Here is a 13800-nt window from a genome sequence, read left to right as displayed (position 1 = left end):
TAAAACCCCCACCCTGGGAAGGCCACGCACACAGGGGACAATGTCACACTTGCCCTGTCCCAGGGGAGATCTCTGTCCCTGTCACTCCTTGGCTCTCTCCCCTTTTCTCTTTCTTTCCATCTCTCTCTTAAGTTTTTTAAAATCACTGAAAGAAAGGGAGCAGATGACACCAGTGAGGCTGACATGGATCATTCATGACCTGGTGAGGAACACAAGGCTACTAAAGTCCTACAAGAAGCCCAGCTCAAGTTATTTTACAAATATCTCCTGAATTCACAGTCTTGGAGAAGAAGCATTATTTTCTTGGTCCCTGTCACCTTTGTGACAGCTACACTGACCTTTAACTTCCTTTTAATAATCTGTATTGGGACAAATTTCTGTGTTTCTTTTTTTGGAACCTGCCAGCATCTGAGCTGGAGCTGTGCTTGAACTGATAAAATTTGGAATTGCCATAGAATTGCTTCTGTTTTTGGTTTATTAATGTTTGGGATTTGTTTGCGTTTCAATCACAAGAGACTTGCGGAAAGAGCAAATCTTCCTCAAGGCATTATCTGTAGGGTTAAGTTTAATATCTGCTGAGTTTGTTTTGTTCAGTGCCCAGAGGATGCTCAAGGGGTCTCTGGTTTTGGTTTGGCCCTAATTTTCTTCTGATTTGTCTTTATCACTTAAAAACACCTGAAAAATTACTAAAAATAGTATTGACCAGAGATGTTAAAAGTCCCACCATTTTAGAGGTATTTGAGGTGGAATTTATCCTTTGGGAACATATTCTGGAGGATCTGTTGGTTCTTGGGGGATATCTGGTAGTATTTTCCATATCTTTGCACTCCAAAAGCCAAGGTGGATTTGTCTCTCACCTCAAAATGACTCAATCCCACTCGAAACCCCAAAATCTTACCCCAAAATAGGTGAATCCCACCTCAAAATGGCTGGTTCCCACCTCAGTCCCATGCCAAAATTACTCAATTCCACAGCCTCCAGGTTGATATGGGGTTGCAAGGAGATCAGGAGAAGTGAGATCCAAATTTGAGGTTGTGGGATCAGGATTGTGCGGGGCTGAGTGGGTGTGATTTATTTTGATAGCAAATGAAACTTCCAGAATTATTGATTTCTGTCCCATTCATTTTCTGTCAGTTCTGGTTTGCTTTTCAGAGTGCCGCCTTCTCAGCTGATTTTGTTTGTGTCCTCCTGCCCCAGACTGAAAAGCAAGATGTGTTCTATTTGCCATCTGTATGGCAGTTGTCCTGTGTTAAGTGGGCAGTTTTTCCTTATCTCTTCCACAATCAATCCTCCCTCAGGGGAGACATCTGCTGATAATGGGCTATTGAATGTCACTGCATGACTGATAAGAACTGTAACATCCCATTGTGAGATGTTCTGCCCAGAGGGAGGAGCCAAGCATTCCTACCTGCATCTAGTCTTGAGATTCTGGCCCACCAACACAGCTTTTTCTGGGCTGGATTTCTCAGAGGAACAGCTGCCTCTTCCACTGCCTCTTCAGAAGAAGACTCCCTTTTCTACAGGATCACTTCTCCAACAGAACCACACCTGACACTCCGTGAGGGCTGCAGCTACAATTCCAATTGGACTGCAGCCAACACCCTGTCCAACAGAGTGTCAGGTTGTATTCTGACCCTGTCAGTGTTGTTTTAGTTCACTTCATTGTTTCTTTTATTTTTTTTTCCCTAGTAAAAAACTGTTATTCCTGCTTCCATATTTTTACCTGACAGCCGCCCTTAATTTCAAATTTATAACAATTCTTAAAGAAAGAGTCTTCATTTTTCCATTTCAGGGGAGGCCCATGCCTTTCTTAGCAGACACCTGTGTTTCCAAACCAAAACACCTCCTTTCTCTCCTGCCTTCCATTGCCTGCTCTGTTTCTCTCTCATTGCCTCCCTTGACCCAGGACAGCCCCCACCAATGGCCCTGCCATGATTTAATTCCCAATCCACGAGATACAACAACCATGGGTGAAGTTATGATGGCTGGCAGTGAAATGTCACTGTAGGATCTTGCTCCACTTGGCTTTTGGCTCTTCCATATGAGCTTTGCCTTCAAGGGCAGGAACATCTTTTCCTGGCTGGGAACTGGAATTCCAGCCCCTGGGAGGGTGTGCCATGGATCCCAGAGGGGCATTCCCGAGGCTCCCAGGGTGCTGCTCCTGCCGTGCCTCCCAAGGAGCTGTGCAGGGCAGGGGACAAGGTGCAGCAGCTGTGTTGGTTCTGCAGTGTCACAACAACCCCTGGTTCCAGGAGTTTCTGCACTGCCAATAGCGGTTCCTGGGTTCCATGATGCCCTGTTGTGTCCCTATTGATATTTGGTGTCATGAAGTTCTTCAGTGCCAAAATGGCCACCTCACTCCATGAGCTTCCACAGTGTCCAAATGGCCTCCTTGGATGGGCAGTGTCACCATGGACCCTTGGCTCCATGCAGCCCCGCTGGGTCACCATGGACTCCTTGGTTCCATGAGATTCTGGGGGTGTCCCTGTGGTCTCCTTGGATCCACAGTGTCACAATGGACTGCTGGATCCACATGGCCCTGCTGTGTCACCATGGCCCCTTGGTTCCATGGGACCCCAGGGTCACAATTGACTCCTTGCTTCCATGACACCCACTCAGTGCCAAAATGGCGCTTTCATTCCATTGGTGACAGAAAAGATTTATAGAAACATTGAGCAAATAGTGCTTAACATATCTGGGAAAATCTGTTTGCATTCCAAAGAGAGGTTAAAGGTGAGGATGGCACCAGCAGCTTCCATCTGCATCAGAGATTCAGGGAAAGGTCAGGAACAGACAATTCAGCTAGGAGACTCAGAGAATGCTTCCAGAGATCATTTCTGGTCACACTGTCTCTTGTAGAAAGGTGACACCATTCCAGGCAGCCTGTACTGAGCAGGTGGTTCCTGAGTGGGGTTTGTTGTTTAGGAAACCTGCTCAGGCTTTTCCATTCTTTCCTTCCCCAGAGAAAAACTTCTCCTGGGCCTGTGTGCAGGCAGAGCCCTGAGGAGAGCAGGTGGGACACGGTGCAATGGGCTGGGACATGGAGCTGCAGAGCTCAGGGACAAGATTCTGCTGCAGGGCACAGGGATGTCAGTGCCAGGTGGGCGATGTCAGACATGGTGAGGCTGGGGGTGAGGAGCAGCTTGTCCAAACAGGGTCAGTCCTCAAGGGGCTCATTCTTCTGCAAGCCCAGACCTCCTAATGAGACACTGAGCATCAAGATCACCTGGGGCATGCTTCTATAAGCTCTTCTCTGAACTGGAAAACAAAAAAATATTGCCTTTATAAAAGAAAAAAATTCAGGAGGTGCACTTGGAAATCTTCCTCCTTACAAGAACTCCAAACTGGCTCCAATCAGCTGCACAAGCCCTGGGGATTTGCAGACCATTGAATGAAGACAAATCTCCCCTGAGGGCTTTCTGTATTTTAATGATCCCTATGGTGGATTTGGGGCTGAGCCCAGGATCCTCAGTCATTGAGAGAAGGCTGAGGAAGCTGCTCAAGGAGTCAGAAGCAAAACTCCAAGTCCCTTGGAGCATCACTGGGCCCCACTGAAGACAGGGACTGCCAAAGGCTACCAGGGACTGGAGAGAGCAGATCCTTGAGGCCAGGATTGCAGGGAGCCCAAGGCTCAGAGCAGGGAACTGCAATGCTGAGCAAGGCCTGGGCTGGCTGGGGGAAGCAGAAAGGCCAAGCCCTGAGCCCAGCCTGGCACAGCAGGGCCTGTCCCTCACGGGTGGCTCGGGGCTGTTTGTGTGGCAGGGGGATGTGAGGGGCAGCAAGGACAAATGCCATAAACCTGCAACCCCTGCCATCCTCCTTAGGGAGGGGCAAGGGAGAACCAAAGTGCAGCCCCACCAAGGAAAGTTCCTTCTGTGGGGCTTCCAGAGGTGCTGCCTGAGCCTAGGGACAAAGGCCTGGGTGTCTCTGTCCCTGCCCAGCCCTGCCCAGCCCTGCCCATCTGTCCTGGGGCTGTGCCCCCTGTGTGCGCTGCTCCTCTGCCCTGGCCGGCTGCACTCGCCCATCTCGCTGTGCCCCAGCATTTCTCACCCAGCGTTTCTGTGCCCTCCCTGGGCTCCCTGCACTCAGCGCTGCCGGCTCCTGGCACACAGAGCCAGGCCAGGAGCCCACCCTGCCAAGGGCCTTTGGAGCTGGGTGTTGGCTGCGATGGCTTCTGAGCTCAGCAGCTGCTCCTGGGATGGCTCCATGGAGACCCGGCACAGCAAAGCTGCTGTGCATTGTCCTGCTGAGGGTCACACACCGGCGGGGCACATTCCCTGGCTGCAGGATTCGTGCCCGACCCAAGCACTGCTCTTATGGCTCCAGCACTGCTTTCCAGCAGGCACAGGGGAAGGCAAACTGTGTGTAGCTCATGGTATGTTAGAGTGTCTAAAACTTGCTAAGTCACCAGTCTTAGAGGTGACATGCATTTGGAATTTATGAGATGGAGAACAAGATGGAAAAGGGGAGCATAGAAATAAATAGGGGAAAACATTTCAGATTGTTTCTTTTCATTTTCATTTCACTTCTGGAAAGCTGTTTTAGTTTTTCAGGAATCTTCTCCACAGTCCTCTTTGCTCTTCTCAAGAACCCTTCCTGGAAAATGAGGTTGAGCTCCTGTCACAGGATGTGCCACCAACTGCAGCTTCTCTTGGCTTTCCACACCCTGTGTGCTGCAGGATTCTTGCAGCAGAGCAGGACAAAGGTTTGGAGAAGTTGACAGCTTGTCCTTTCTTTAACTGGTGGACTGGGAAGTTGTGCTGGGGGTAAGGTTTTCATTGTTACTGTTCTAGGCTAAGAAAACAGGAGGTGGTACCAGGAATTGTTAGGAAATACAAACCTGGCTGAATTCAGAGAAAGAATCTCCAGAGCCTGCAGCCCAAAGTTTAGAGTTGTGTAATAATAATAATTCCAGCCTGTCAGTGGACATCTTGAAAATTATCTGGAATGTGAAAATGCTCTGATAGAGGGAGTTTGTTTCTGAGTTCAGTGTAGATGATTCCACATCTGGTGCATTGATGCATAAATCAAGAGTACAATCAGTTCCTGATAAGCACTAGAACAAGCTGGACCTCTCAGAGTAGCCGACTGAAAGAATCTGAAAAGGAGAAATGCAGGCAATGACTCGGTGAACCTTGCCTGGATGAAAGGTGTTTTTCTTCTAATAATTACTAGTCCATTCCCATGGCTTTTGGCTTTATTAACAAGCACATTTCCATCCCAGATTCACCATGAAATGAGAAGCCTGAGCTTGTGGAAGTGCCTGAAAGATGCCCTGTTCCTCTGCAGGGACGCTCAGGCTGGAGCAGGAGCCAGAGCCCACGCTGGGGAAGCCTCCTCTGAGCTGGAATTTGTGTCGTGCTGGGAGAGGATGAGGAGGGGGAGAGCGCTGAGCGCTGTGTGGCAGGAGCAGGAGGTTTGGGCCGCAGGACATTCCGTCTGCGCCGCTGCCCCGCAATGGGCGGCCGTGCCCGGGGCTCTGGGCCTGGCCCCGCGTGCGCTGAGCTCCCTGGGCTGGGCTCAGGCTCCCGCTGGGACTGGGCACAGGCTGGGCTCTCACTGTGCTCACCAGCAGGGAAAACACATCTGGGCTTTGACATTTCCTGCTGCTGGGAAGAATAAATGAAGCAAATTGAGAAGTTCTGGTTTCTGTTTCTTTTGGTGGATGTTTAAATTTAGTTCCACACTGCAGAGGCAATTTCTGTAATGGCCTCTGTCAGTTTATTCTATTTCATCAGCACCAGCAACAGGGCTGTGTTCGAGTACTGCAAATGTGACCTGTGTGGCTTTAATTCCCCTCACCTTAGTGCTCAGGAACTGGTGGGCATTCCAGTATCTGCTGATCTTTATGCCTGCAACAAAAATACTGACTTTGCTGTCATGAAAGCACTGTGGGTAGCACCAACTGAAAGAGGCACTTGCAGTTTTATGGATAAAATTCAGGTGGTAAGTAGAAGGGCAAGAGCAGCCGTGCTCTGCAATTCCCAAGGCGAAGGCAGCAGCAGCCTCCTGCTGTCAGCTCAGGGTGAGTAAAACAGCGCTGAAAACAGCGCTGGAACCCGATCCTTCCTTCCCCTGGGGGCTGGCTCGGGGCAGCACAGGCGGGCCCTGAGGAGCCAGGGCTGTGTGCGGGTGCCTGTTGCTCTGCTCCAGAGTCCAGCTGGAAAAGCCCTCGGCAGCCGAGGCAGGAGCAGGCGGGAAGGGGCCGGCGCTGCTGCTGCTCCTGCCCGGGAGCCCCGGCCGGGCCGGGCCGGCGCCCGCTGCGCTGCGGCTGCTGCTGCTGCCAGAGCCGGGCGGGGTCGGGACAGGGACGGACACGGCACAGCAAAGGCCGGGGCTGCAGGGCTGCTGGTGCTCGGCCAGCGCCGGCACAGAGCTTCAGCCCGCAGCCAGCCCAGAGCGAAAGGCTGGGAAAGGCTCCATTCCAGCCGTTCTTTGCTCGGCACTGGGAAGGGACTGAAATTAAAGGAGAACAGGCAGGGCCCGACCCCTTCTCCTTGGGGAGGAGCCCCACGGCTGGGGCTGTGAGGGGCCGTGAGGGGCTGTGAGGGGCTGTGAGGGGCCGTGAGGGGCTGTGAGGGGCCAGGCACCTCATGGAACCAAGGGTCCATTGTGACACTGCAGAACCAAGGAGATCATTGTGACACTACACAACCTCATGGAATCAGGGTGCCCATGTTACGCTACTGAACCTCACAGAAGCAAGGGTCCCTTGTGACACTGGAACAAAGGAGACTGCTGTTGGCAGTACGAAAGCTTGTGGAACCAAAAGTCCATTGCTACACTGTGGGGCCTCATGGAACCATGGAGACCATTATGACACTTCCGGACCCACTGGAGCCAAGGGCCATTGTGACACTGCAGGGCCTTGTATAACCAAGGGGTCATTGTAGCATGGCATGGCCTCATGGAATCAAGGGGATCACAGTTACACTGTGGGACTCCATAAGTGGCTGTGGGTGTCCATGAGACCACGGGGCCATTCTGACTGTGGAACCAATGACATCATTGTTACACCACAGGACATCATGGTACCAAGGAGGCCATTGTGAACCAGTGGGGGAACCTGCTGAGACTATGGTGACACTTCAAGGGCCACTGCAGAACCAATGAGACCATTGGCAGGGTCCCTGGAACCAATGAGACCATTGTGACATGGCCCAGCCTCATGGGAGCAAGGGGCCCTTGTGACACTGTGGGGCCTTGTAGAACTGAGGGGCCATGGTGACCCTGTGTGGCACCATGGAACCCAGGAGAGCTCTGTGACACTGCAGGACTCCGTGGCACTGAGGACTCGTGTAACAGTGAGGAGCCCAATGGAACCAAGGATCCATTCCGTACTGCAGGGCTTCAGGGAACCAAGGTGCCAGTGTGACACTGCGGAACCAAAAGAGACCATTGTGACACTGTGGGGCTCCATGGAACCAATGAGACCATTCTGACACTCCGAGTCCCCATGGAACCCAGGGGCCATTGTGACACCACAGGGCCTCACAGAACCAAGGCAACCACTGTGACACTGCCAGGTCTCATGGATCAAGCGGACATTGTGACATTGCGGGTCCCCATGGAAGCAAGGGGCCACTGTAACACATCCAGGCCTGGTGGAACCAAGGGGCCATTGTGATCCTGGGGAACCCAACAGAACCAAGGGACCATTTTGAGACTCCGTGACCTCATGGAACCAATGGGCATTGCCCCATGGAAACAAGGAAACCATTTTGACACTGCAAGGCCTCATGGAAGCAAGGGGCCATTGTGCCACTGTGGAGCCAAGGACACCATTGTGATATCACTGGGCCTCATGGGAACAAAGATCTACAAAGCTCTGTTGTGATCCTACAGGGCCTCAAGGAACCAAGGAGCAATTGTGATGCTGCAGGGCACCAAGAATACAAGAGCATGGAACAGGTCTGGCTGGCTGAGCCTCCTGGGGGCCACCTGACTGGTCCAGGTGACCTTTGCATGTTGAGGGTTGTTTCTCATCAGCTCCTGAAACCCTGGAGTTCCATGCTTTCCTTCCTGTGGGAAAGAATTGTCCTTCTCTCCAGGGGTTCATGGCCAAAATTGGGATGACTCCTCCAAATTTGATTATATCCAAGGATTATTCCCATATGAAACTTGCCAGGGCTCACATCTCTGGCTGACCATGACCTCTTGGGAGCCACCTCTCATCTGCCTTCAAAATACTGGGGACTGTGCTTTCCTTGCCATGTAAAAAAAAACATCATTTACATCCTGGCACCCATGGCCAAGATTGAGAATCTGCCTCCAAAATTCCTTATATGCAAGGATTGCTCCCAGACAAAACCTGCCAGGACTGTCCAGGTTCCCTTGGGCCAGCTCTCATCTGCCTTTGAAACACTGAAGCTCTGTACTCTCCTTCCTATGGAAAAGAACTGTCCTTCTCATCCAGATGTCCATAAACAAAAGTGGGGTTTGGCCTCCCAAATTCTGTCTGCCCTAGGATTCTTCCCTGATCTGGCTGGCAGGTCTGGCTGCCTTGCCCTCCTTGGGCTGCCTCTAATCAGCCTTTGAAGCACTGGGACTCCACCCTTTCCTTCCCATGAGAGCTGTCATTCAAGCCCAGGAACCCACAGCTGAAATGGAATTCCACCCCCGAAACTCCCCATCTATCCAAAGGCTGCTTGCAGACAGAAGCTGCAGGTACAGACAGGTCAGACTTGTCTTGGCTTCTGGTGGCAGCTTCTCATCTGCCTTCAAAGCCCTGGGGCTCTGTGGTTTCCTTCCTGTGGAAAAGAACTCTCCCTCTTGTCTGGGTGCTCATGGCCTTGGGCACTTGACAACTCTATATGGACACAGGATCTCTGTGCTCAGTGGGGTGGAGACTGAGGAGAGCAGAGGAGAGCCCTGGGAGGGACTGAAGGGTGATTTCAGAGATGGTGGAGCCTTCTGACATAGAAGACAGCAGCCAGAAAAAGAAAGAATTAATGCCAAGGGCAGCTGGGGAAGTCCAGACTGGACACAAGAGGAGAGGAATTTCCCTCCCAGGGCAGGGCTGTGGTGCAACACGTCCCCAGCAGGAGCCTGGAGCAGCCCAAGGCTTTGTGTGGCCAGGCAGGGGCAGCAGGAGGCAGAGCTGCCAGCAAAGGAAGGGCCAGCGAGGTGGGGCAGCCGGGGGTGACGACAGCCTGCAGGGACAGAGGCGCAGGGCAGGGACACCGTGGGACAGCCTGGGCTGCAGAGGGCTCAGGGATGTGCAGCAGCTGCAAGGCCCTGACAGAGCCAACCTGTGCAGCCCTTTGGCCATGGCTGCTGGCCCTGGGCCTGAGGCCACGAGGGGACAAGTGACCCTTGCAGCCCTGGGGCCTCAGTGCCTCCTTGTCCCTGCTCAGCAGCCTGGCAGGGGCCGCCCCATGGTCCTGCCCTTGGCACTGCACATCCCCACATGCCAGTGCCCATCCCGGGAAGAGCCCTGAGCAATGAGGGAGGGACAGGATCTGCCTTGCCAGGGGCTGGGGCTCAGGCCTGGGCCCTTTGCATTCCTGAAACACATCCAGGTTTGCTCAGCACCAGAGCCACCTTCCCCTTGTTTGTCCCTTGCTGTCATCTCTGCTCCAGCATTATGCTCTACTTGGGGACACTTTCTCAGTCGTTTCCCTCAGTGGGACCCATTAAAAGTCCAAGAAACTTCAGTGTTTCAATCACACTTTGAGTTCTTGAGAAGTTTTTTGAGCACACTCTCTGGGAATGAGACTAATGAAAACAACAGCAGCCCCTGAGACGGTCATTAAAGTCCTTGTGCTGTGTCTGTGCTGCTGAGCTGGGCCGGGCTCCTGGCACAGAGGGTGATCCTGGTAACCAAGCAGAGCTTCAAAAGCACATTTCTCTTGCTGAGCAGCTCTTCTTCCAGCCCAGCAGGGGTACTGCCTGCAGCCAGCCCGGGCACAGCACAGAGGCACAGAGAGCTTCAATCAGTCAGGGCTGGGAAGGGGCTGAGAAGTGCCCGGGGCAGAATCACTGCCAGCCCTTGGCACAGGAACCTCTGGCTGCAGGACAATGCAGCTGCAGCTCCTGGAGTGATCTCCTAAAGCTGGAACATCCCAATGCCCACAGATCCTGTGAGTACAGAGTATTTCTGGTGCAGGGGAGGTGAAATGCTCATGAAGCTCTGACATACTGAGGGCTTCTGATTAGTCATATAATATTTCCAAGACAAGGATTTTGATAAAAATGTGGAAATTTCCTAAGAATTTGTAGTCAGCTGTCTACTATTGAAGAGTGGCAGGGAAAGAAGGGTAAATATTAAAGGTTGATTATGAATATTGACAAGTGCATGAGACGTCTGAACTGTTACTTTTAGAGATCAGTAGGTTCACAGGAGATCCCTAATGTGCTTTCAGCCACTCTGCCCATGGACAGCAGCAGCATCACCTTTGCTGGAGCCATCAGGCTCAGTCTGCGCTGTCCTTTCTCCAAGCTGCAAACAGAACCTGCCCCAGCCTGTGCCCTGCAAACAGGCAGGGTTCTGTCAGGCCAAGGAGAGTGCACAGAGATTTGGGGTGTGGGAGTGCTGGTAGGGAGAGATCAGGCACAGGGAAACAGCTGCAGGAGGAAAATCTCCCGGAAGCAGAGAGAAGATCAGGGAAGGAGAGAAAACAAATCCCAGAAATGCTGAGGCAGGGAGAGTTTAGAGATGTCCAGAGGATCCCCTCCAGTGCAGCCCCTCCCTCTGCACAAGCCCCCTCCCTCCTGTGCCCCAGCCAAGCCTCTGCCCTCAGGGCCGGGGCTCCAAGGCGTGCAGCCCCTCCTGTGCAGGCAGAGCTGCAGCAGAGCCGTGGGGCAGCTCTGCAGCCCCGGGCCCAGTTCCCTCTGCAGAGCACAGGGCTGGGAGCAGCTGCCCGGCACTGGGGGCTCTGGCAGGGGCACAGCTGGCTCAGGGTGACACAGCTGTCCCCAGTGCCTGGCTCTGGGCAATGCTGGCAGTGCAGCCAGGGAAGGAGCTGCACCTCCCTTCATCCAGTGCCATCAGAGGGACACTTGGAAGTGTCCCTGAGATTTCAGTCCAAGCTGTGAGCTTCAATCCAGGGTGCAAAGCTGTCCTAGAGAATCTCTGATTTATGAGATTTATGGGGAAAGGTAGAGGTGTTGTGACACTGAAAATGCTGCTGGGTTGGTGAAATGAGCAAGGTCAGTCCTTGGCTACAAATGTGGAGCGGTGCTGGGGTGGATCCATCTGCTCTTACCTGTACCTGAGGTTTTGTAAGAGAAACATGGGAGTGTGACCATCCTTCATGTGAGAAAAATGAAAGCCAAGAGAAGCTCCAAACAGAATGAATAATCTTATCCTCTCAGTCTCCACTCATTATCTTTCCTCAGAAAACTCACTGTATTCATCAATGAGATGGAGATATGCTGAGGGTGTCTGATATCCAGGAATACCAGGAGAAACATGGAGGCAGCATAAAAAGAAAACCACAAAACTCTCAAATACAGAAGTGTATACATCTGTGTTACAGAGGAGGGTGTATGGGAAATAGCGTTAACTTTAATTACAGGCATCTCCTCTAACTCTTCACTGTCCTTTCCCCATGAACAGGTGCCCATGTGCAGCCACAGCAAATGTCCAACAGCAGCTCCATCAGCCACTTCCTCCTGCTGGCACTGGCAGACACGCGGCAGCTGCAGCTCCTGCACTTCTGCCTCTTCCTGGGCATCTCCCTGGCTGCCCTCCTGGGCAACGGCCTCATCATCAGCGCCGTAGCCTGCGGCCACCACCTGCACACGCCCATGTTCTTCTTCCTGCTCAACCTGGCCCTCAGCGACCTGGGCTCCATCTGCACCACTGTCCCCAAAGCCATGCACAATTCCCTCTGGGACACCAGCACCATCTCCTACACAGGATGTGCTGCCCAGCTCTTTTTTTTTGTGTTTTGCACTACCACAGAGTTTTCTCTCCTGACCATCATGTGCTACGACCGCTACGTGTCCATCTGCAAACCCCTGCACTACGGGACCCTCCTGGGCAGCAGAGCTTGTGCCCACATGGCATCAGCTGCCTGGGCCAGTGCCTTTCTCTATTCACTGCTGCACACAGCCAATACATTTTCCCTGTCCCTGTGCCATGGCAATTCCCTGGGCCAGTTCTTCTGTGAAATCCCACAGATCCTCAAGCTCTCCTGCTCATATTCTAAACTCAGGGAACTTGGGCTTCTTGCTGTTAGTATGTCTTTAGGAGTCGGATGTTTTGTGTTCATTGTTTTCTCCTATGTGCAGATCTTCAGGGCTGTGCTGAGGATCCCCTCTGAGCAGGGACGGCACAAAGCCTTTTCCACCTGCCTCCCTCACCTGGCTGTGCTCTCCCTGTTTATCAGCACTGTAATGTTTGCCTACCTGAAGCCTCCCTCCATGTCCTCCCCATCCCTGGATCTGGCCCTTTCAGTTCTGTACTCGGTGGTGCCTCCAACCCTGAACCCCCTCATCTATAGCTTTAGGAACCAGGAGCTCAAGGCTGCAGTGTGGAGACTGATGACTTTGCCATTTCAGAAACATTAAACTGCTGGACATTTTTTTCAAAGCACGTGTAATAAAAGTTGTTTTGATATTTCTTGTTGGCTTCATTTTGCAGATTCTTATTCTTTGTTTTAGTTTTTTCATCTTGTCCACAATAAATGAAATTTTTTGAGCCATTTCTCATTTTGTTTCTCTCACTCTTCCCTGTGGCCACAGACTGTTTCAATGAGGGGTTGCGCTCTTGGTGGGTTTCAAGATACTAAAGGATCTCCCAGCACAGTTTTCTGCAGAGATGCCCTTTTGTTGCCTTCTCTGGAGCTGCAGCAGAAATATCTGTGTGCAGAGCTGGGGCAGATCAGTGCTGGCACAGCAGCTCTGCTCCTGCTGGCCACACCATTCCTGATCCAGGCCAGGAGCCATTGGCCTTCTTGGCCCCTGGGCACACTGCTGGCTCATGTCCAGCCTGCTGTACATCAGTCCCTGCAGGTCCCTTTCTGCCTGGCTGCTGTCCAGCCCCTTTGTCCCCAGCCTGTACCGCTGCAGGGGTTGTTGTGGCCAAAGTGCAGGACCCATCACTTGGACTTGTTAAACCTCACCTTGTTGGATTTGGGCCCTGGATCCAGCCTGTGCAGGGCCATGTGCAGAGCCCTCCTACCCTCCAGCAGATCAACACTCAAATCCAGCTTGGTGTCATCTTTGGTTGCATGAGGCCCCTCAGTGTCACAATGTCCCCTTGGTTACACCGGGCCCTGCACTGTCACACTGGTCTCCTTGGTTCCATGGGCCCCAAAATGTGACAATGGACTCCTTGGTTCCATGGGGCTTCACACTGTCCCAATGTTCTCCTTGGTGCTGCAGTTTCACGGTGGCTCCTTGGTTCCATGGGGCCCGAGGTGTTGTGGCGTGGCATGCGCTCCTCTCGCCGCGGCACCCCGAGCGGTGCCGTGCTGGGCGGTGAGGGAAGAGAACGGGCGGCCGCTTCCCCCTGCAAGCTCTGCAGTCTCAGTTCGTGGCGCGCGGGGACAAACGAAGGCGACACGAGACTTGGGGGTGAACAGGATGGTTTTATTCAGTGAGCCCCAAGACCCCCTTGAGAGGGGGGCAAAGGTTTTATACAAGAATTCAGGAGGACGGGTGTAGGAACAGTAACCAATAAGGGAATAGTAGGGGAGGAGTTTAGGGCAGAATTAACCCATCACAATCTTAGCAGAGGAAGCAAGGGAGTGGAATAGTACAAATGGATCAATAGAGTGTTGAGCCTCACTAAATAGACAGGGAATGCTCTGGAAGCTGAGGAGGGGGCTAGGATGAATGACAGGGAAGGTT

General features: G+C 52.6%; 1 protein-coding gene across 1 annotated transcript; it reads left to right on the top strand.

The window, feature by feature from the left end:
• Positions 1-11502: 11502 nt before the first annotated feature.
• Positions 11503-12857, top strand: LOC144246403 (olfactory receptor 14J1-like). The gene has a single exon (XM_085581184.1). It carries the CDS (start codon positions 11584-11586, stop codon positions 12514-12516), a length of 933 nt encoding a protein of 310 aa, XP_085437310.1. The 5' UTR covers positions 11503-11583; the 3' UTR covers positions 12517-12857.
• Positions 12858-13800: the final 943 nt, after the last annotated feature.

Source organism: Lonchura striata, chromosome 5 (genome assembly GCF_050655825.1).
Source record: "Lonchura striata isolate lonStrDom1 chromosome 5, ASM5065582v1, whole genome shotgun sequence".
In the NCBI taxonomy this organism is placed as follows: domain Eukaryota; kingdom Metazoa; phylum Chordata; class Aves; order Passeriformes; family Estrildidae; genus Lonchura; species Lonchura striata.
The sequence above is the reverse complement of the archived record's forward strand: the minus strand, read 5'-3'. Positions and strand labels throughout refer to the sequence as shown.

Excerpts from the sequence above, each read along its gene's own strand:
- LOC144246403 (XM_085581184.1), top strand. The coding sequence starts at position 11,584 with ATGTCCAACAGCAGCTCCATCAGCCACTTCCTCCTGCTGGCACTGGCA.